At 53.4% G+C, this 23,536-nt stretch overlaps 1 protein-coding gene across 1 annotated transcript in view; it reads right to left on the reverse strand.

Moving 5' to 3' along the window:
- Window positions 1–23,536, reverse strand: part of LOC103252434 (mitotic spindle assembly checkpoint protein MAD1-like) — a 386,753-nt gene that overhangs the window by 109,358 nt on the left and 253,859 nt on the right. Inside the window, exon 7 of the mRNA XM_008051059.2 lies at window positions 11,402–11,609. Within this exon, the coding sequence (XP_008049250.2) occupies window positions 11,402–11,609 (208 nt within the window). The remainder of the gene's footprint in view (window positions 1–11,401; window positions 11,610–23,536) is intronic.

Genomic DNA, 23,536 nt, shown 5'->3' on the forward strand with positions numbered 1-23,536 from the left:
AATAATTCAAGGGAGACAAGACAGTCTTTTCAATGCAGTAATGGGACAATTAGACATCCATATGAAGAAAAAAAACCAAAAAACAAAAGTATCATGATCTCAATTTCACATCATATGCAGAAATTAATGCAAAATGGGTCATACAGAGACTGACAATTAAGTTCGTGAACACCTCCTAGAAAAAGTGCTTCATCCCTTATATGCTGAATATCACTATGTCACTTTCGAAGTACTCCCCTTGGGAAGCTATGTACTGACACCGGTGCCTAATCCACCCGTCAAAGCAATTTTGGAACCCCTTTTCTGAAATGGCCATCAGAGTTGTCATTGTGAGAATCTCGGAGTTTGAATGAGAGCAATGAACCAACATTCTATTTCTTGTTAAACTTGGCAAGAGTGGGAGTGAAATCAGGGACATGATAGTCCAAGTTCATGGGGGTAATGTCATGAAGAAAACGGCATTGTACAAATGGACTAAATGTATTTCTGGGGGGAGAGAAAGTGTCACTGAAGAAGAGAGGTCAGGACAGCCAGGAACGAGCAGAACTGACAAAAACACTGCAAAAATTTGACAAATTGCGCATCAAAATCGTTGGTTAACTGTCAAAAGTATAGCAGACCAAATAAACACCAATAGAGAAACAGTTAGGAAAATCTTGGCATGAGAAAGGTGTGTGCAAAAATGGTCCCAAGGGAACCCTTGCATCATGACAATGCACCAGCCACACGGCACTGTCTGTGAGGGAGGTTTTAGCCAGTAAACAAATAACTGTATTGGAACACCCTCTCTACTCACTTGATCTGGCCCCCCGTGACTTTTTTCTTTACCTGACAATAACAGATATATTGAAAGGAAGACATTTTGATAACATTAAGGACATCAAGGGGAATATGACAACAGCGCCAATGGCCGTTCCAGAAAAAGAGTCCCAAAATTGCTTTGACAGGTGGACTAGGCACTGGTGTTGGTGCACAGCTTCCCAAGGGAAGGACTTCAAAGCTGACCGTAGTGATATTCAGCAATGAGGTATGTAGCACTTTCACTAGGATGAGTTTGCAAACTTAATCGTCAGATCTCGTATAGCTAAATGTAACTTAACTTTTAGTAGGAAATATAAGACAGAAAATCTGGTTGGGCTAGGGCTAAGTGAGATACAATCCCTATTAAAAAATTCATCATAGACCTGCCTGGGTAACTTGGCGAGACCTCATCTCTACAATAAATCAAAAAATTAGCCAGGCGTGGGAGCACACGCCTGTAGTTCCAGCTACTCGGAAGGCTGAGGCGGAAGGATCGCCGGAGACCTGCCGGTCAAGGCTGTGGTGGCTGGGAGCGGCCACTGCACTCCAGTATGGGCGACAGAGTGAGACTCCAACTCACACACACACAAAAAGATCATCATTAGAGTGCACAAAAAGTAAAAGTGTTTGCTCTGAGAAATATACCGTCAGAAAACAAGGAGACCAGGCACTGGCTGGGAGAAGATATTTGTTAGTTATGAGATGGGACCCAAAAGACCCCTGGAATTTATTTATAAAAAATCGTATATTTATTCTTTCATGTTTAAACTTCAGTCAACTTGAAAGTACTCTGCACTAGATGCAATGCACCTAGCAGTAGATGCTTTTTTCCCACAGCCCCAGACAGCTTTTGAACTTATCAGCTTAGATGCCTTTTAGTGCTTCTGCCGTTTTTTGTTTTACCCCTTTTACACTGGCAAAACATTTCCCTCTGAGGACTTTTTTCATCTGGGGAAACAAAAAAGAGTAACTTGAAGTGAGATCAGGTGAATAGGAGGCTGGGGCATGGAAGACGTTGCAGAACTTTCTAGTTTTGCACCACACCTAGAAAGCCACTCAGCTGCTTAGACCACCACAGAAAGGTGGTGATCCATCCTGGTGGGTGTGAAGGGTTCTGGGCCCTGCAGCTCTGGATGGAAGCAGACCACGGGGGTAGGAGAGTCGAGGCTCTCTCACCAGCGAACCTTAGCATATGTGGGGGCACTGGGGAATTTCCGTCTTCCTAAGTTGTGGTCTCAGAACAAATTTTCTTCTCTTTGTGCACAGTCAGGTGGTCTGGGGGTGTCATCACTAATCAAAGGCACTGGCTGCCATATCAGGAGCAGAGAGCAGAGGACCAGATGCCCGGTTGAGGGCATCTGCAGAGCTCTGGGAGGCAAGTAGTCACACCCAATCAGCTGGGGGGGGTTTCAAACACCCAACCTATGCCCCCTTCCCTCGGTGCTAGAAGGCTTGGGGGTAACAGAGCTGACTACACTGATGGGCACTCAGCAGGGGACAGGGGGTGCTCCAGACCCTGAGACACAGGCCATAAGAGAAAAGCGGGGCCTCCGGTCTGGGGAGAGAGAACCTGGGGCAGACAGCTGAGGATGGCTGGATGAGGTCAAGGAGTACAGCTCTTAATCCCCCTTCCCACTTGCCTGGGACCCTACCCGCTGTGATCTCTGGGCCCCATGCCAAGGTGTGCCCCCTCTAGTGGAGAAGGAGAGGCCAGGCCTCCACCAGGCAGGCAGGACTGCTCCCACTGCAGGCTGGAGAGTAAGACAGGTCAGAGGGGCCTGCTCTCCTGTATGCTCCCCGAAAGCTCAGGGTTGTCAGGGGCAGTTTTTGAGCCGAGCGTGGGCAGCACTGATCTAGGAGTCGTGAGCACTTCTCACCCTCGGGCAGCCAGAAGCCAGGTGGCCGCTGGGAAGCCTGGGCCTGTAGCCTGTGCAAGGCACAGAGGCCCTCATCTGTGGCTGGGGCTGAGCTTCTGCACTTGGGCCATCCGTCAAACGGGCACAGCCTCCGGGACACCCTGCACAGCTCCACAGAGGTGCTTCCCTTCTGGCTCCATCCCCTTTCAGCTCCCTGTGACTCAAAGCACTGCTGCATCAGGTCGTGCATCTGCAGCACACGTGGGGCACTTACCCCTCCAGTGCTGTAGCATGGCTAGTTGGCATTCAAGGCCTTGACTGAGGTCACATCACCAGGGCCTTCTCCAGCTGTCACCCAACTCTTTCTGACCAACACTATGGGAGTTTTAACACGATTTACCACCCAGCCACATGCCACATCACTCTCCAATCACTCAGGGCATACTGGTTTTTCCCCACCTGGACTGTAAGTTCCTAGATGGCAGGACCCAAGTGCAGCACCTCGAGATGGCAACAGGCTGGCACACACGGGAGGTCAAATATGTGTCATCCCTGCACCTGAAACACCAGCCTTCCTCTTTGACTCCCACTAACGGCAAAGCTGGGCTGAAGCTCCTTGGAGCTGCTTAGTGGTCATCACCATACCACATTTGTACCTGAGCAGACCGAGGCCTGAGCAGGTGGCATCCCTGTCCCAGGTGGCATGGCGGTGGAGAGTCCTGGCAAACACAAAATGGAGAGCCTGGTGCTGTGCCCAGGTCACAGAGAAAAACCTGCGCCTCTGCCACTCGCTTGCCTCATCCTCCCCGTTCCTTCTCGCCTCTCATTCCCTAGAACAGGAAAAGGCCATCTTCGGACCCCACAGATGCAGGGCAATTGGGGCGTGAGGGAGCTGAAGCCACTGTGGAGGGATCCTGGGACTCTCCAGTGACTGGCTCCCTGGAGGGATGCTGGGCCTTCAGTCTCGGCCACCTGGGTCTCTCGTGGCTGGTGGCATACCTGCTGCCCACTGACCTGCTGCCCAAAGCCCTCACAACCCACCCTGACCTAGGAGACCCACACTCAGCCACATTCAGAGCCACCTAGGACAGCGAGGCTGGGATGAGGATTCACGTTGGTTCCCCGGTTCAGAGTCGTTTGCAGGGACCAAGTGGGCAGAGTCACTGTAGTCACAGGACTGAAGGTGCACTAGGGGATCTGTGTTGAGGTTCTGCCAATGCTGGGGGATGCCCAGGCATCTCATCTGGAGAAGGGGGAAGATGCTGCCCCTTCCTGGCAGCAAAGGGTGTGGCCCTAAGGAGGTGGTGGCATAAAAGCCAGGGTACACTGGTACCAGCCCCGGGTTCTGGAAGCCTGTGTGGAAATGTGGAGTCTACAGGGCCCAGGACAGAGCAGTCGGAGTCCCGTATGTTTGCACGCCACACTGCCCCCTAGAAGCAGCTGCAGCAAGCCCTCCCTGACTGTCTGGGACGGAGGCCACCTCCACCCCAAAATGCCCCCACTCACAGTTTCGCTTGAGTCATGACCGCATCTGACAGTAAACAGTAGATGCCCAATATATCACCAGAAAAGAGCAAGTAAGTGAACAGAAAGGTTGGCCAAGCTGGTTACCTACTGAACTCCAAACACTCTGTGCCCCACCCCAAGCAGCCTGGCATTCCCTCCCACTCCCTTCTGCCAAGGCACAAGTATAAATGCCATTTCCTACAGGAAGCCCACCCCGCCTCCACGCCACCTCCTCTGACTCCTTCCTTCTGTACATGCAGGAATCTGCTAGGGGGTGAGGGGCGCTCTCTCTCCTCCTTACGCTCCGTGTGGGCTCCGGGCTATGAAGACGCATGAGACCCCCTGGCCCGAAGGAGCATGCTGCCTAGGGGAGACGCACTGAGAGTGGGGCGCAGAGGCCAGAGCATCTGTGTCTGGCTGCGCTTCCCTTGGCCACGCATTAGCAGAGTCCCCCCACCTTTGACAGCGGTGACTGCCAATGCTCTAGAGCGCTACTCCCAGCTGGGGCAGGACGGCAAAGGACGGGCAGAGCGAGGAGTAAATAGGGTGTCCAGGGGGCAGGCTGGCCTCCAAAGGCTGACAAGCAGGGCTCTTGAGAGACGCCTGCGCAGCGCTGCAGAGGCAGGAGTGGCGGGAGAGATCACCCTGAGGACCCTGAGGGAGGAACAGGAGACAGAAGTCAGGACAGAACTCCAGAGGGTGGGGAGAGGGGATGGGGTCAGGAGGAAGTACCATGCCTCACAGGAAGGAGGAGCTGAGGAGGGAGGAGAACCTGGGAGGTTCTGGGCAAGCTGCGGGGGTGACCCTATTATCTGGGCCATGGTGATGGCTCCAGACTACAGCTGTCAGAAGAGAGGGGCAGAGCTGGGCAGCCACACTGGCCTGCAGGCCCTGCAAGGCCACAGCCCCCATGCACCCCAGACCCAACCATGGTGCCCGACAGAGTGGAGGCCACTGCTTATTGACCCAAGCAGGGCAAGGACTGCTGCGTGTGGAAGCCGGGGCCCAGGGGCCTGCCGCTCTGGTGGGAGAAGTGAAGGTCCAGCGTAACCTCAGCACTTAGTGAAGTCCCACTTCTGCACAGCTCACACCAGGGATGCTGCGGCCTTGGGGCTGTGTGGCAGCTGCAATAGCTCCTCTCACAGCGGCTGGGGCCTGGCGGGTGGGGGAGCAGCCCGTTCAGGTGGGTGGTGTCTGTGGGCCTCTGCACGGGAGCCTTCCAGACGTGTCTTTTGGGCACCCCGAGTCCCTGGTGGGGGCCCGAAGTGCCCAGACTTCTGTGATCGGGGAGGTCACATGTCACGGTCCAACCAGCCTGCTTCCAGAACTGCTGAAGGCCTGGGCACTGAGGACCGAATGTGGGCGGTCTGCTGACTCATGGTGGAGCTGAGGACCCCGAGCACTGCGTGGCAGACATAAACACACACGGCCTCCAGAGGCTGGCGTCTCATCCACGTGTAGTCTGCAGATCCATCCAGCAGTGGCAAGGCCACAGCCACCTGTCCATCCAGTGCAGGGAGCCCGCTGACAAGGTCCTGGACAGCCAACAACCTCCTGGCAGGAGCGGGGCTGTTGCCACCCGGGCAGGGGTGCAGCCTGTGGAGCTGAAGGCAGTAGGAACGTGGCAGGCCTGGGCTCTGCGGCCACTGTGTGGAGTGTGGCCCAGGCTGGGCCTGAGGGTCAGTGTCAAGCCTGTCACTTCACCTCTCTGAGCCTCTGTTGCCTCATTTGCAAACAGAAGTAGTGCCCAGTAGACAGAGCCACCAGAGAACCCAGGTGACCTGACTCCTCCCACCTACCTGCCCAGCCAGCTGTGAGGTCCAGCCCAGGACATCACGGTGCCCAAGAGTCCCCTCCAGCCTATGCTCACCTGCTGCCACCCCCGGCCCAGGGCCCACTGAAGGCTCCCCAGGGTCCTCTCAAACAGGCTGGCACAGCTCCTTACTGGGGCTGCTTCTCACCAGGCAACCCCAAGCCTGACCTGGGCTTTTCGCTTTTTAACTCCAGGCTTTATTTCAGTGCCAAGTTTATGTGTGGTTTCCCACATGGCTCGACTCCTTTCCCTCTCCCCGGAGACGGTTGGCTCCACCTCTTTCAGCCAAGCTTGTTGCTTTAGCTCTGCTTCTATAACCAGCACTTTGCATGGTTTCTTCTGGGTCTGGCCACCTGGGCAGCCGATGACCTCCTGCGTGGAAGACAAGGATCTGGCTCTTCCTTCCTCCCGTACTCCACACGTGCAGTGCGTGCTCTCCCCAGCTCCACCCTTCCCACGTGTCAGGCTCATCATTTTGCCCAAATCGGGCCCCGCTGCAAACTATGATCACTGAATACTTCTCGGGCAAGTCTGCTTTCCCTAGAGCTAGCGATCATCTTGTTTCTTCCAAGCGTCTCGTTTCCTAGGCGCCTACTGCTACTAACCGTCATGCCTCTCGGCTGGTTGTCTGCACAGGAGTTTTCTGCCTTTTTTGTGGGGCGGCACACAGGGAAAGGAGGAGGCCACCTGCAGCCAGAGGCCGCAGCTTGGGGATCAAGGCCTAGGGCCATGCACGTGTGGCACACAGGTGTGGAAAGCTGGGGTCTGCATCTTCTCGAGACATCTGTGGCACCACGTTCTGTCTGAGGAGTCACGGAAGTGCTGACCAGTTCCCATCCATGCCGGCCCTGCCCAGGGGTCCTTCTTCACTTCGCTCCCGGGTGGCAGCTCCTGCTTTCCGTGTGCCACAGTTTCTGTCTCGGCCTGCACCCTCATCTTTTGAAATACATGTTCCACTGGCTTCCCAGAATTTTTTAAGGCCTTGAACATCCGAAAATTGCACACAATTCCCCCTTCGGAATTGATGGAGAGTTTTAGGGAGGAGGAGTCTAAGTTGCAAGTCACTTTCTGTAGAAATTTGGAGGCACTGCCACAGGCTTCCTAGCTGCTGGTGTGGTTGCCGAGAAGCGCTAATGGATTCTGGTCCCTGCTCCTTTGACAAACGACATGATTTTCTTCTCTGGAAGCTCACAGGGTCTTCTTTTTGTCCTGATGTCCTGGGTTTTCATGATGACATGCACTGTGTGGGTCTATTTTCATCCACAAAAAGGACAGCTGAGCATCTCCCACGAGGGAGGGCGCCGGCGCCTTTCATGGGGAGATGTTCTGGAAATGCTGCAGTCTTGAGTGCCTGTCTTCTCTGCTCTCTGCTCTGGCGCTCCTCTCATTCAGATACTGGGCTGCGGCTCTCATGTTCCTACCTTCTTCATCTACTTTCCATCTCATTGTCTTTTTGCTCCACCTTCAGATAAACTTTCTCAACTTTATCTTATGAATCTTCTATTAGGTTTTAATTCTCAATACTTTTCACTTTTTTCTTTTGGAGTTTCTAAAACAGCTATCTTGCTCTTGTTTTGCTGCTGAAAGGTCTGTCTATTACTCACAGGGCTTCCACAACACAAGTTTTTGGAGGTTTTCTTAGCTCTGATGGTCTGTTCCCTCCAAGTTGCACTTTTCTCCTGTCTACTTTGCTGGTGTCTGATCATCCTCGGGCAGCTCTTCGCAATGAGGAGAAGAAAGTCTGCTGTTGCAGGTTCCCATGGAGTGACCATTCAGCCGGGGACCCTCCACCAGTGCCTTTGGGGGCTGGTCAGATTCTCTGGGACATTGTCTTCCTATCCCTGGGCTGGAAGGTCACACCTGCTTCCAGTGTTCTTGAGGGCACGTGGAAGAAGCAGCCTTAGGGCTGGGGGTGCCTGAGGTTCACATGCACCCTCTGGGCTCAGTCCAGGTCTCCCGTGCAGAGGGCCCTTGCATGCCCTCTCCATAGCAGCCGTTCTCAGACTCTCCTGAACCTCTAGGACCTGCAGGGCTGGTGACCACAGATGGTTGGCCCAGTCCCAGATTTCTGACTCGGTATGTATGGGATGGAGTCTAAGAATCTGCATTTCTAACAAGCTCCCAAGGAGGCTGCTGCTAGCCTGGGAGTCACATCTTAAGGACCACTGCTCTAAGAGAATAAACTGCTGGCTTTTGTTTTGATTTCTTTCACTGCATACAGATGGGAGGAAGATCACCTGATCTGTCTCTTAGTTGAACTCTCAACCAAGCATCCTTAATTCTCCATATTTCAGTCAGTCATGTCCTCCCTCAGTGCCACTTGTGCCCAGTTCCCAGGCCGTTTGGGAGCTTTGAGGCATAAATAAGACTATTTTCCTAAGTCTGCTCAGTCCTTTAACTGCTCGTCCACCTGTTCCAGAGTCCCAAAATCTGCTGTTGAATCCTCTTTCTGAGGATGTAAGCCTTACAAAAAACTACCACCCTCACCATGATTTTAGGAGGCTGTACGGAGGAGGGTGCAGACATGAGGCTTGGACTGGCCTTCAGGGCCTGGAAACCTGTCTACCCTCACCTCCCATGGAATGCCGCCATGGCGGCAAAACAAGACCTGTCTAGCCAGGCCTCTGCTCATGTAGCCTTTCCCTTCCCATCTTCCAGGCCATCTTGGCCCTGCCTCCTTCTCAAAAGTCAATTTTGAGAGACTGTCCACCCCACCCCCAGCGTGACGCAGAAGCACCTCTCTGAAACTCACTTCTCGTGGCCTGGGACACATGTCAGAGTCACACCCTAGGCACCTGCGTGCCCAAGACCACACACACAGCCCATTGGCAAGCTGAACAAAGAGACTGACCTACTACTGCCCCTTCCAAGAATCCCTTCACAAAACACAATCCACCTAGAAGGGTCCAAATCTGCATCTTCAGGTTTAAAATGTGCCAAAGGCACAGACCATGTGAAGTAAGAAAGGGAGCCATGACGGCGTGAGGCTGGAGGTCATGGGGACTCCGGCTTTCACAGCCATCGTGGAGACTAGGAGCAGCCCTCCCGGGGGTGGGGGAGCTAGAAAGGAGCCCACAGCCGCCATCAACTCTCCCGTGACCTTGCAAGTGGCTTCCCCTTCTCGTGGCCTTGCCCCCCACCCCGCCCTGTCACTGGGGTGGAGGCACAACACCTAGTAGCTAGTGGGTCAAAGTGCACTCCTAGCCAGTAGGGCGCCCTCCCACTCAGGGCAGGCTTTGCTTGTGGGCCCAGACCTGCCCGGGGAGTGCCATGTGGCCAGGGGCCTCAGGCAGCTGTTGCTGCCAAGAACTGAAAGGGGAAGCGGGGAGAGAGTTTAAAAGCAGAAGGACCTCCAAGTGGTGAGGAGAGCAAAGCAGCTCCTCAGAGCCAGAATGCTGGGGTTCTGTGCTCCTGCAGGCTGCAGGCCACCTCATCACTTCCTCTGCCCCATCTAGGAAGGGGCTGGTCTGGAGTCATGACAGAATTAGAGAGCTCTGTTCCAGGCCTGGTTCTGTAGCTGCCCTAATGTGTCTTGAAGTTCTGATCTACAAAAAATGAGATGAGATGGGACTGAATAAGGGTCAACTCAAGTTCCTGCTGAGAGGTTCCCAAAATGAATTCTGAAAACTTAGGGTAGGAAAGGCAGGTGAGATGCAGGATGTACACGTGAGGGTAGGCACGGCACGTCCATGTGGTCCCAGGAGAGCATCCAGTAGGCAAATGCAGTCCCACACCATGCTGAGGGGCAGGGTCCCAGTAAATTCCATACCCGATAAATTCCATGCCTCCTGGGTCACAACTGATCCTATGATGGTGTGCAGACTCACAAAGGACACAGACAAGTTGAAGCCCTGCTAGAGGAGGGCACCGAGGTCGGAGGGGTCCCAGAGACCACCTCTTGCTAACGACAGTCACAGGAACCCAGAAACGAGACTAAGGACAATGAACCGTTTATAGAGCACTTCCTGTGCACCAGCCTCTCGCTAGGGCGTCAAGGCACTGCCTCCTATAGTACTATTACGGCCTCAATTTGCCAGCTGGGATACTGAAGCTTTGGAAGGGTCATGCCTCCCTGGGCTGCTGACCACGGTTCAGGGCTTTGCAAACACATCCCCAGGAAGGGCAAATGGCAGGGAAGAAGGTTCCATATAAGGCTTTCCCGACAAAGGAGAGAGAGACATGGAGAACAAACTGCCCCAGACACTGCAAACTGGGCTGTGCTGCTGGAAGGGGACAAAATGACTGCCACACAACCTTACCACCTTGACACTTGCGCAACGCCGTGTTGCCTGCACAAGAGTGATGACAAGTACATGGAAAGGAAATAGGGGAGGCTTCACTGGGTGAAAAGCAACTCAGACACCAGTGCAAGATGTCAAGGTCAAGAAAACAGCAGCTTTAGCTGGGCATGGCAGCACACGCCTGTAGTTCCGGTTACTCGGAAGGCTGAGGCAGAAGGATCGCCAGAACCCAGCAGGGGGCTGTGAGTGTGCCACTGCCCTCCAGCCTGGGCGACAGAGTGAGACTCCAACTCAAGAAGAAAATCCTCACCACTCCCCCACCTGATGATCCTGCAGAAATTCCTGAGGAAGAGGCAACGAGCACGACCACCATATAGGAGTGAGGATGTCAGGACCATGCTCCAGGCTGCTGTGGAGGACGCAAGGGGGGGCTCTCTCCCAGACCCCCGAGGCTTGGAGTCTGGGGCAGTGCCAGGCAGCCTTTGGTGGCGAGCGCGAGTGGGTCCTCTGGGCCCGCAGCCCCCCATGAGGCTCACAGGGCCCTACTACTCACATCGATGCATCTGCACTTCTTCAGAGCCGCCGAGTGAGCACAGCCAGGTAGCAATTGGGACGGCCTCTGAGGCTTGGGGTTGCCAGACTGCAGAGTCCCACCGGGGCAGGCCTCAGGCTCCAAGGCTGTCACCCTGGTTTACAGACCCACAGCGTACAGCAGGGTGCTGGCCCTCAAGAAGGCTCCGTTCTTCCCCAACACGCTGCTGGTCTTGGCTGCAAAGGGCTCTCTGGGATCTGGAAAGTGTCCTTAGCCCAGTGAGGGATAGTTCCTGTTTCCATGGAGTATTGGATTTACTCATGGTTAACGGGGCAAATATAAACCGACAAATGACACTAATTTGTTTCAGGGGGTCTGAGATTTCAGCCACTTGTTTCTCACTGCTGCTTGAGTTATCTTTGCGCCCGTAGACTTGGATGACTAAACCTGTTCGCACAACCCCTAGGGACTTGGCAAATCTCTGTGGTCGTGGGGGCCAGATACTCCCTTCCCCGGCCATCCATGTGGCTCAGCTGTCCACAAGGGCGGACAGACCCTCTTGGGATGACAGAGATGCAGATGCCTGAGGCTGTCCCACAGGACAGCAGGTTGACTTGCCTACGGGATGTTGGAGGATGGGGAGCAGACCTACCTGCCACCTCCTTGGATGACGGCAGACATGCTGCAGCCTCAAGGTTGGCTGGGACGGCGCCTCCTCTCTCCAGGGCATGCACGAGCCCACGTAGCCGCTCACATTCTGCCTGCAGCTGTTCATGGTCCTCATGCAAGCGCTGCCTGGCCATGCTACTGGGGTTCAGGCTCATATGCAGCACTTTAGTCCTGCTCTGGTCGTAGTCGCCCTGCGGGAGCACATACAACATAAGTCACCATGGCCTGGGTCACCACGGCAGGACAGAACTGTGAGGCTTCTGGGGTCAAGACAGAAGGATGCCTGCAGACTGGAGATGCACTGGACAACTGAACACTGAGTAGGAGAAAAAGCAGTTTCAGTAGAGGACATATACTCTGCTCAACGAGATGAAGCACGGCGAGTCCTGGCCCGCCTGGCCCTGGGTGGGTGGCTCAGGTAGGCGTCTGCAGTTCTCCAGCTCTGCTCTCTCACCAGCTCAGGGATCTCACTGTCATTTGCTGTGAAGGGCATGGCAAGGAACATGTGGGGAGAAAACAAGCCACTAGCACCTCCTGGGACATTGTGGGTTCTCACACACACACAAATCCCCTTCTTAGTCTTCTTCAATACCAATGTTATGAGCACACTGTGACACACATCTTTCGAAGCGTGCCACGCATTCCCACTCTGCTGGCAAGTGTTCAAATGACTGGGCTCTTACCACCATGCTGCAGCCCTGCCCCCAGTGTTTGGCAACTGGGATGAAGCGGAAATAAACAGTCATGGAGAACACACATTTTCAAGTCACCATGTTGAGCTCCCCCCTACAGCACATACTCAGGATGTGCGTCACACACCTGCACCTCTGCCCGGGTCCTCTGTTTCTGGGATGTCTGGTTGGAAAGCAACCTCTGCTCAGCTGTCCTGGTGCGGTCCCAAGGCCATACGGAATGAGAGTTTTGGTGTGGTGTGTCTTTTTGAGCCTGCCTTGCAGCCTCTTTCCTTGAAGGAACAGCTCCTTCCCCGTCCCCCATGAATTGGTTCAGGACCAAGCCTAGCCAACTGCTGGGTCCCTTCTGCATTTCTTCTGAATTAGTGTTAAGAGGGGTATGTGACCATAGCTAAGTCTGTCATAGTTTCTTTTGAACTTCATATTCCGTACCTGAGAAGAGACATCTTCTCTTTGCCATGAGGTCGCTAGAGCTGGAATGAGACCTAGAAGCCGTTTGTGGCTATGTGCCCTCTCTTCCCCTCCAAGCCTGGAAGATGCCCCTGCCAAGGTGGAGATAAGGTCAACCACACAGAGACTGAGAGAGAAGGAGCCTCACCTCAGTGTGAGCGATTCATGAATGGGCAGAATGACCTAAAATTCACAAAAATGCACATGGCCAGGGTTAGCATGGCAACCTTAAAGGGAAAAACATGGCTGGAGGACTTGCCTTGCCAGGTACCACAGAATGTGACAGATCTATGGCAAAGGAGACCAGGGGGCACTAGAGCAAGATAGCCAAACTGACCCTGGGAAGAGGGCAGTACAGGGTCAACTGGATGCTCAGGTGACCTTGACCTCACACCATACAAACACCAATTTCCGAGGGATCACAAATCTAAATATGAAAGTTAAAAAAATGCTTCACAGAAAACAAAAGAGAACATCTTCATACCCTTGGAATAGACCCTTGGAATAGACTCAGATTTCTCAAACAAGGTTCAGAAAGTACTAACCACAAAAGAAAAAGTGTACAGTTGGACTTATAAAAATGAAGAACTTTTACTCGTGTAACAGTGGAAAAACAACTGCAGAGCAGGAGGTAACAGCTAAAAATCAAACATCTGAGAAAGAAATCAGATCTGGATATACAAAGAACTCAAAAATAAATGAGAAAATGCCAGACAGCTCAATTTTAAAATGTGCAAAACAATGTGGACACTTCACAAAAGAAGATATCTAAAGAGCTGACCCAAAAAAAGCCAAGAAGGTGCTCAAACTGACCATTAGAGAAATGCAACTTAAAACTACAATGAGAAATCCGATATTCCCTCCAGAAAGTCTACAGGCCCTGAACAGATGGAACAGACCAAGCACTGGCAGAGACATAGAGCAACCGATCACATGTGAGTGAGAACCGATCACATGTGAGTTGGCACAAGTTGAAAAAATATTTGGCAATATCTCCCGAAGGTGTGCAAGGGCATGCCCTATGACCTACCCTCCAGTCTGGGACAGACCAGGCAGGCCTCTTACTGCCTTCTTTCTGGCTATCAGCTCCTGGGCCCTGTTCCTTCTTGACAAGGAGAGTGCCAGTGTGGCAAGGGAGGGAGAAAGGCAAAAAGCAATGCCCTCAGAACCTCTCATGGGCCCTCCAGTGGCACAGCCTGGGCTATTATAAAGAACTGCCACTGGTAAGTGAGGTCAGGGACAGAGGTGGCAGGATACACGCTCAAGTCAGGGACTGAACTGACAGGGCACACACCTAGGCCAGGGATGTGGCTCCCACTGAGTGCTGACAGACCCACATCTCATGGCTCGGAGCAGCTGAGCCGTGTGTGACTGGGCCAGGACTCCGTTCCTCGGGCTCAGGTGTCAAAGCCTCTGTGAGTGAATGACATGGGCCTACAGACCACACGCAGTGACTGTCCTTCTCCCCTTGACCACCCACTCCCGCTGCCCCATGGTGGCTTTTGCCACATCCTCTCCCATCTCTCAAGGAACAACGGGGTAATGGCGCCCGTATCCAGGTCATCACGTGCTCTCAGGAAGCAGGCCGGGTACAGACATATTCAATTAGGTGAAGTGGCCTGAGCATGGGTTGCCTCCAGCCTCCAGGAGCGCAAACTGCCATAGGCCACTGCCCCTCCATGTCCCCAAAGGACAGTGTGGCCTGGTCTGGACTGTGCCCACTGCAGGGTGCCTCACTGGTGTCAGAGTCTGGCCAGCCACCAGTCCAGAGCCCCAGAACGGGCCACACAGAAGGAAGAGTGGGGGGAGAGGAGGGGGAAATAGCGAAGGCGGAAGGCCCACCCCTCCTGATACCACCCTCGGCACTAAACCATCCTCCTAACATCACTTCACAGGCAAGCTGCTGGTCCTGCGGTCCCCTCACGGGAGACAGAAGAGCTGTCTTGGGCTGAGGGTCCTGGGTACCTCACAAGATGGCAGAAGCCACCCACAGGGAGCGGCTGGGTTTGAAACGGGGCTCGCTGTTTCCTTCTGTGCTTCCCCTCAGGAAGAGCGAGGGGAGGGAGAGAAAATCCGCCCACTCAGGCCCAGCAGGAGGAAGGGAGGCGCAGCCCGTCTGGGCCTGGGGCAGGAGAAGAGGCTGAGCAGAGAGGATTCGCATGGCTCTTCACGGGTTTTCTGAGAACACTGTAAACCCCAAAGGATGAAGAAAGACATCCTGTAACTCTAGTTGAATCATAGACTTTCAGGGTTGAAAGGGATTGTTATTCCATCCCATTTTAACAGTCTGGGTGAGAGACCCAAGTGTACGAGATCCGCCTACCCACGCACTTGGGGAGTGCCCCTCCGGCAGCAGGTGGCCTGTGCTGGTTTTCTGGGCCTTTGTGGGCTATGCATGTCAACCTCCCGCCACCCCATGGAGTCTCAAGGAGCCAGGCAGGATGCAGGGAGAGGGTGAGGACTGTTTCCCGTGAAGACCAGACAGTCAATGTGGGGCTCTTCAGTGACGCCATCTCTGTCCTACCTACTCAGTTCCCCACTTGCGGCAAGAAAGCAGCCATGGCCAACACAAGAGCAAGGCACGTGGCCCCGTGCCATAAGCTCTGCTCGAGGAAACACAAATCTGAATTCCATACAACTTTCATTTGCCTTAAAATATTCTTCTTTTGAGTTTTCTTCAACCCTTAAAAAGGGTAAAAGCCAACTCTTTGTTTATGGGCTGTGCACAAATGACCGGAAGGTAGGTACCCGAGGTCTGCCATCCCCAGCGAGAACGAGGCAGCACAGAGATAGCACGGCCCTTTCCTGAACTGGATCAGAGAGATGTTCTGCCCTCAGGCCAACCAGCATATGATGCCAACGCTGCCAAAGCCCCAGCCCCGTCTTCCTCTTCCTCTCTAGGACTCAATACTGTTGACTTCCCAGAAGGGTCCCTCATGGGAACTGGGGCAGAGGAAGCAGAAGCAGAGAGGCTGTCCTGAATGCCACCCAGCATGGCCTCAACCAGACACGACACTTCACCCAACCTCAGTGCCCTTCTACTGGGCAGGTATGGGGACTCTGGGGTGTGTGCGGGGGAGCTTGGCAGCGGCGCACCTAGCACTGGCCTCAAATCTAGCAGTGCCCGAGGATGTGAAGTCCCTGGGGTGGAAATGTTGTAGAAACCACATAAACATGGGAAGGAATGAGCGCCGTCATTCCACCTGAGAGCAAGGCGCCTGGTGACTGGCCCATCCTCACGGGGTGATGCTTTCCCTGGATTGGTAATGTGAGGTCCAGGAAGCACTTCCATGTAGGAGAGGACTGAGAGAGCAAAAGTGAGAACTTGCAGGGTTTAACCAAACTAAAAGAAACAGAGGAGACAAAACTGAGAAATGCTTAAAATCTGATGGACTGGGAAGAAACAGCAACTCTGTAACATCTACAGATCTCAACACGAGTGGGCAGGCCCTGGAGAACGCAACCAGAGCCTGGAGTAGTCATGGTAAGGGTGTTTGCATGGGATCGGCAGCTGCAGCTGACATGGTTTGGAGGTGAAGCTGAAAAAGAACTCCAGATCCCAGGCTCTGGCTTCTGGCCACAGGGCAGTGGGGTCACCATCTCTGCCCTAAATGGTGCAGCTGGCTGCAGTGCTGGCCTGGCTCGGGGAGAGGCTTGGTGTGCGCAGAGCCACCGTGTCTAGGCTGGGTCCCAACCCCTGACCTTGTACTCATTGCTGACAAACATGCAGCAGATCTTGCTTTTCCCAAAGCCGTCGTGCGCGAGGCCCACTCCAGCCAGAGCAGGAAGGCAAGAACTGAGGAACGGCAGTAAGGTTCTGTATAGATAGTAACTATTTCTGCAGGTTAAGTGGACTTTCTTTACCCAAAGTCCAGAGAAGCCAGAGACCCTAGAGGCAGTGCAGGAGGGGGCAGACCAGCTCCACCGACCATCTCACTCACTTGCTGTGATTCTGGGCCAAGCTCTACGATCTCCCTGGGCTCGTTCCTGCCAACCCTTCTTTCTTTCTTCTGTCTCTCCACCCGCCCGCCTGTCCATCCACCCAATACCTACTGATCTCTAGGCCCCAGCCTGCCCTCTAGCACAGCTATGCACAGGGGTGGAGCCAACACTTAACACTTGCGGCAGGAGCAGCCTGATGTCTTGGCCAGAGGGGGCTGCTGGACCACACTCAGGAAATGGAGGAGGAGCTTCTGACTGGTCTAGGAGGAGGCCACCTAAGTCCCTGGGGGAACCAGGTCCTCTGTTCTAGCTGGGATGGAACTGTGTCCTGAGGTGGCTGGTGGCAAGAGCCGAACTTCAGGCTGCTCCTGTGACCACAGTCTAGGGTTACGCAGGGGCCTGTGGCACCCGTTCTGTGTGTCAGAGCCTGTGTGCCATGCATTTTGTTGAGTCCTGGAAGTACAGCCTCTACAGTCAGAGCTTAAAGTTGGGAGGACATGCCTGCCTCACCCCCTAGGGCTTTCCATAACCCTTTGGATAAGCCTCAGGTGTGCCAGCTGAGTCCCAGCTCTGGCCCTTCAGAGACCTAGTTCTGCTCTGTGAACCTGCAGGCAGGCTGCAAACAACCAAATCCCCCTCTAGTGGTCAAAGTCACTGCTCTGTGCAACTTGTGCCACTGCCCTGTGGACAGCCACAGCCCTCAGTCCCCACCACCCCAGTCCCTCCTGCACCTCCACACCACCCCAGTCACTCGCCCCACGGATGCTCTGTTGGTGAGCGGTCACCTTCCTCTCAGAGGACTGTGGCACCAGCCTGGTATTACTTGCTTATAAACCTGTCTCCCCAGCAAGGATATCAGCCCCGTAAAGGTAGAGACAATGACTCAGCCAATGTGGGGACCATGTCTGTCTGCACCTTCCTTAGCTCTGAAAGAGTATCTGGGACATAAAAGGGCTTGATAAAGAGAAGATGGATGGAGACAGAAGGCCTCAGAGGCTTCTCTGGGAAACACCTGTCAGGTGCTGCCGGAGCCACAGCAGAGTCCTGGTCACCAAACCACCCTCTGCTCACTTGCTCTGTCCTATGTGACTCTGTGAGGGCCCAGGGAGGCAGGCTGGGGCCAGAACCCCGTTCCCACCACAGAGATGGACAAATGGAAGACCAAGAGACTGGAAGGCCTTGCTGAAAGGGCAGAGCACTTAGAAGGCTGGGTGGGGCTGGGACTCCCACATGTGGCTCGCTCTCCTGCACTGCATAATGGACATGCAGGTCGGGGCCCAGGAGGCCCGATAGCCACCAGCTGCCTCATGCTGCTCTGAAGGCCCCTCCACCAGCCGGGAGTAGAAGGGTCATCTTGCAGGCCAGCACTAGATGTCGGGGTGAAGGAAGTCCCCAGCCAGGGTGGCCCCGCAGTCTTAGGCTTTGCGGATGTGGCATGCCTGAGAAAGACAGTCTGTGGCAAATCAATTCTGGGAACCCAATCCCCCTCACGGCTTTCATTTTCCGTCCAAAGTGAAGGCTGGTCCTAAAGGAGGGAGGGACGTGCAAGGCCGTCTTCCAACTCTGCCCTCCTTCTGCCTGGATGATCAGCATCTCAGGCTTGTGCCCAATTCTAGGATCCATCCCAGGACATGGCAAAAGACGCTCCCTCTGCTTGTGGCTGGGCGGCAGGCTACTCCCGTGAAGACACCCCTGGCTGTGAACAGCAGAGAGCAAAGGCAGCCCTGCCCAACGGCTGCCAAGTCCCTTCTCCACACGTGCAGGGGAGAAGCTCCTTCACTGCACCTTGGTGCCTAGTGTCCCACTGAAAAGTCTACAGAGACAAAGATTCTTGGGTCTATGGGCACATGAACTCTCCTTGCTCCCAGAACCTGGACCCTTTCAAAGTCCCTTCCATCTTGCCTCTCGGCCGGCCCCTTGCCTCCTTAGGGTGAAGAACCACAGGAGATGAGGCCATGGCAGCAGACCTTCTGTTGAGCACTGCGTAGAGGAGCACAGGTGAGAGAAGACAAGCTCCCCACCTGTGAGAAATAGAATGGGTGCTGATTCGAGCCACAGGCTTTAGAGTGGTTTGCACAAAGCAGTGGACACCCCTAGAAGAGGTCCTGGAAGAGACAAGATGAACGACCAAGTCTGAAGTTCCAGCGGTGTCTGGGCCAGGGTGAGCAGCTGCTCAGTATGAACCCTAGAGCACCAGAATGTAAACAAGGGCACCACCATGGTAAAGACAACCGCACTGGTGAACACCGACACCCTCTGGTCATGGCAGTTCTTTGTAGGAAACGGGACTGTTCACACGGCCTGCTGGCTTTGTGCCACACAGTCTCTGTGGCAAGACGCACCTCTACCACTGTAGTATGGAAGCGCCATGGATAACACACGAACAAATGAGTGCTGCTACGTTCTAATAAAACTTTTTTTGCACACCAAGCAGTGGGCTGGCTAAGGTCAGCTGACCTTGACTAGAAGAATCAGAGGAAGAAACTCAGAGGAGGGCAAAGGTCCTCCCATGGGAGGTACTGAGAGGATATACCGTAGAACAGGTACTACATGCATGAAGCTGCATCCAGAGGCCGGCCTCTAGGACAGCCTGAGTGCCCAGGAGACAGAAGGAAAGGCCCTGTGTCCTACACAAACGGCACCCACTCCTGCGCTAGCTGCTTTTGATAAGCCGAGAGCACACTTCAAAAACAAAGACAACAGAACACTGTGGAAGGAAACTAAACAAGGTATAAGCAATTGGGAAAACATCCCACGCTCACGGATCAGAAGACTTAGCATGTTAAAACGGCAATACTTCCAAAGCCAGTCTGCACATTCAGCACAATCTCCACCAGGATCCCAGCTGACTGCACTGCAGAAATCGATAAGCTGATACTGAAACTCACATGAAATTGCAAAGGGCTCACGACAGCCAGAACTATCTTGAAAAGGGAGAACAAAGGAGAAAGAGTCACTTTCTGACTTCAAAACTTACACAATAATCAAGACAGTGCACTACGAGAGTAAGGACAGACACAGACCCGTAGAACAGAATGGAGAGTCCAGAAGTACACACTCACATCTATGGCCGAGAGATACTGAGAAGGGTGCCAAGGCAATTCAACAGGGAAAAACAGTCTTTTCAACAAATGGTGCCGGGATAATTGGAGAGCCAGCCACATGAAAAAGAATGAAGTTGGACCCCTACCTCACACCATATACAAATACTAACTGAAAAGGAATAAACTATTTAATGTAAGAGCTAAAACTATAAAACTTGTAGAAGAAAACATAGAAGCAAACCCTCACAACCTCAGATTTGGAAAAGGATTCTTAGATATTTCAGAAGCACAGAGAGCAAAAGAAAAAAAACAGAAAAATTGAACTTCATCAAAAGTAAGAACTTTTGTGCTTTAAAGGATACTAAAAAAGTGAAAAAGAACCAACAGAATGGGAGAAAATGCTTGCACCTCTATACCCAAAGAACTTATGTCTTGTGTGTATGTATCCTACAATTCAATAATTAAAAGAACCAATAAACCAACTTAAAAGTATGCAAAAGACCTGAACAGATATCTCTCTATCTCTACAAGATCAATAAGCACATGAAAAGATGGTAAATGTCATCTGACGTCAAGGAGGTAGAAAGCAAAATCACCGTGAGGTACCACTTCACACCCACTAGGATGGCTAGAATGAAAAAGTCAGATAATAACCAGTGCTGGTGAAGATGGGAGAAACTAGAACTCTCATATGCTGTCAGTGGAAAAAATGGTACAGCTTCTTTGGGAAACAATCTGGCAGTTCCTCAATCAAAAATAGAGTTACCATGTGATCCAGTAAACCCACTGCTAGGTACATAACATCCAAGAGAGCTGAAAACATATATCCACAGGAAGACTCATACAGAAATGTTTCACGGTAGCTTTAATCATAACATCCCCAAAGTAGAAACAGCCAAAATGTCTATTAATTGATGGATGGATAAATAAAAAGTGGCATATCCACACAATAGAATATCATTCAATCACAAAAAGGAATAAATCACTGACATGTGCTATGGCACAGATAAACATTGAACATGCTAAATTGGAAAAGCCAATCACAAAAGACCATATATTATATAACTTCATTCCTAAAAAGCATTCAGAATACACAAACTGATAGAGACAAAGTAGATCGGTGGTTGCTGGAGGCTTGGGGGTGGGGGTGGGGGGAGGAGTGGAGGATAGCAGGGTGACTTACTAAAGGGTTCAGGCTTCTTGTGGAGGTGATGAAAATACTCTAAAATTGAGTGTGGCCATGGTTGCATGGATCTGTGAATGTAACTAAAAACCACCGAACTATACACTCGTAACAAGTGAGTTACATGGTATGTAAGTTGCATCTCAATAAAACTGTTAAAAATGTGGGAAAGTGAAAAACAAACAGAAGGTATGTGGATGCTGCAGCCAGTGCCTGCTGTGCTGAAACAAACCCTCTTCCTTTTAATGTACCATGATTTCAACTTCAAGTGCAACCCTGCAAGAGTGAGAAAGAGGACCGAGGAAGGCTACCTGGAGAGGGTTCCCAGATAAAAGAGAAACCCTGAAGGCTCGGTGAGGAAATGGATGCGCCAAGGAACGTGAGGCTGGAGGGGGCCCCAGACGCCCTCTTCTCTATGGCTGGAAGAGCCCCTGGGCACAGCGGCCTGCCTGTCATCCCTAGTTGGTCCTGCCTACCCTCCTCCTACCAGCTGAGCCTGGATCCTGGGTACAGCTGGGCCAGCACAGTCTCCAGGATTAGCTGACTTCAGAGTGTGCCAGGTTGGCCGTGGTCAGGCCCATTCCACTCAGGTCCTCAACACCTACCTGAACACCTGCAAAGATGCCTGGGCCCCTTGCCCTTCCAAACCAGCCCTGAGGCACAGATGGAGGCCACTTCCAGCGTGGACCACAGGCCCTCTAGGAGGTGCCTAGGGCTACACTCCCTGCCGCCTAGCTGGACAGGCACAGCTACACCTCCGCATCGGAAGAGCCAGAACAAGGCCCCTCTGCAGCCATGACACTAGGGGGTGGGGAAGAGTAACTGAGATAAGACTGAAGTCCCTACCACAAGCACCTGCCATGCGGAAAGGTGAGCATCTCGGGACCGTGCTCTGAAAGCCAAGGGCTAAGATGCCTTCTTGGCCAGACAGGGCCTCCCAATGGAAGGAAGTGAGGGAGAATGGAGCTGTCTGCGGCAGAGGGTTCCAACCCTTTGAGTCTGCCCTGCCTTGGAACCCAGGAGTGAACAGGCACACATGGGGCCGAGACAGTGCCTTCTCCAGGTGCCCCATGGAAGTGGGCACCCTGGGCCTCTCAGGACTTTATCACCTCACCATCATACACGATGATGTCCTCATAAGCCAGGCAACCGCGAGGCAGGGGTGACAGACCAGCCAGGACCACGTGGCCTGGCAGTGAGAGAGCCAGGCTCAGGGTTGATGTTGACAGTCTCTTCCTTGCACCGCTGCCCCTCCCTGGAGCAAGGAGGCCCCAGCTTCTGTGGCTCAGCCACTCCTCACAAGCGGATAGCACAGTGGCCCTACAGGAGCCCTGGGAGAGGAAGGGACACAGGCGCGGACAGCCAGCTCACCTGGGTCATCCAGTGGAGAGTGGACCCCTGAGACCCTGCAGCCAGACGAAAGCTCCAAGGCCGCCGTCTCGCCCACAGTCCAGGGAAGCAACGCAGCACCTAGGTGCCAGCTCAGCAAGTGCCCAATACAGATGTGAGAAGAGCAACTGACGACAGTGGCCGATCACCCTGTTTCGCTACACAGCAGGACACATCACATCATTTTAAACACTTACTTTATCAGCTGTCTCCTCCACCGAAGACCAGCTCCACAGGGATGGGGACTGCAGTTTGCTTTGTCCAACACTGTGCTGCCAGTGCGGAGAACTGTGCTGAGTCCATGTTGCATATGTGCTGGTTGGACGAATGAAGGGTAATTACTGACACTACGTCTGAAGTGCTCCTGGGGCCTGGAAACCAGATCGCCCACGTGGTTAAGCCACTGGGCGAAGTCCGAGCCGCGGGTCCCAGGACGGGTCTCGGGCCTCTCTCCTCCCAAGCCCTCCCGCTCACCTCCGGGGTTGAGGCCGCGCCCGGAGAGCAGCAGAGGGAGGTGCAGGGTGAGGGAGGGCACCTCTGCGGTGCAGCCTTATGTACAAACAGAGTAGACGATCTTGACCAAGAACCCACTGCACCCAAGCCACCCTGAGGACAGACAAAGGAAGGCAAAGGAAGCAGCCATTTATAGATGTCCAACAGTGTGCTAGAGCTGTGCTGGGTGCTTCTCATGCTCTATTTCATTTTGCCCTCATAAAGGGTCAAAGGTCGGCACAGCCTTAAGATTCTCCTATGGAAAAATCCAAGCACTCTCTCCACTGGACACACCAACCTGCTCCGTGGAGTTGGGGCAAGTGGCAGAGGTAAGGCAGCTTCAAGAAAGGTAAGGCAGCTTCAAGGAAGCCAGACCACGTCTGTCCATCTGCTTAAGGGCAGTGCCCTGAGGAAGGCCCACCTCCGGTCTCTGTGTACTCCAGCAGGGCATCTCCCACTTATAAAGCCCACTTCTGGCTGTCAGCTCAGGAGGTCAGCACTCCAGAGCTGGTAAGGCAGTACAAGCTCTCCACCCTGTGGTGGGGACAACAGAGACCCCCCTGGAGAAAGGGGGAGCTTGCTGCCACTCCAAGTGCAGGGGAGAAGCACCCGCCTCCTTCCAGTGACAGCCCCTTCCCCCCACACAGCCCACCCACTGAGCGGGCGCAGCACAGCGTTCACACTAGCATAAAGGAGGCCGTCCAGGGGGGCTGACGCCGCCCAAGGCGAGCAGATGGGAAAGATCGAACGGCTGTTGAAATCTGCTGCTAGATGACAGCTTCGAGGAAGAAAGGGGAAAATGGCTATAATCTTCTGCTAAAATTTGTTGCCTTGTTTGATTCACAGCTGAGAAAACTGTTGAGACACTGACAAGAATCTCAAAAGGAAAAGTTTTGAATTGAGCCTTACTTTGATGCGATGGTGCA

Source organism: Carlito syrichta, unplaced genomic scaffold, assembly GCF_000164805.1.
Source record: "Carlito syrichta isolate Samal-C Ts95f unplaced genomic scaffold, Tarsius_syrichta-2.0.1 Scaffold158442, whole genome shotgun sequence".
Classification (NCBI taxonomy): domain Eukaryota; kingdom Metazoa; phylum Chordata; class Mammalia; order Primates; family Tarsiidae; genus Carlito; species Carlito syrichta.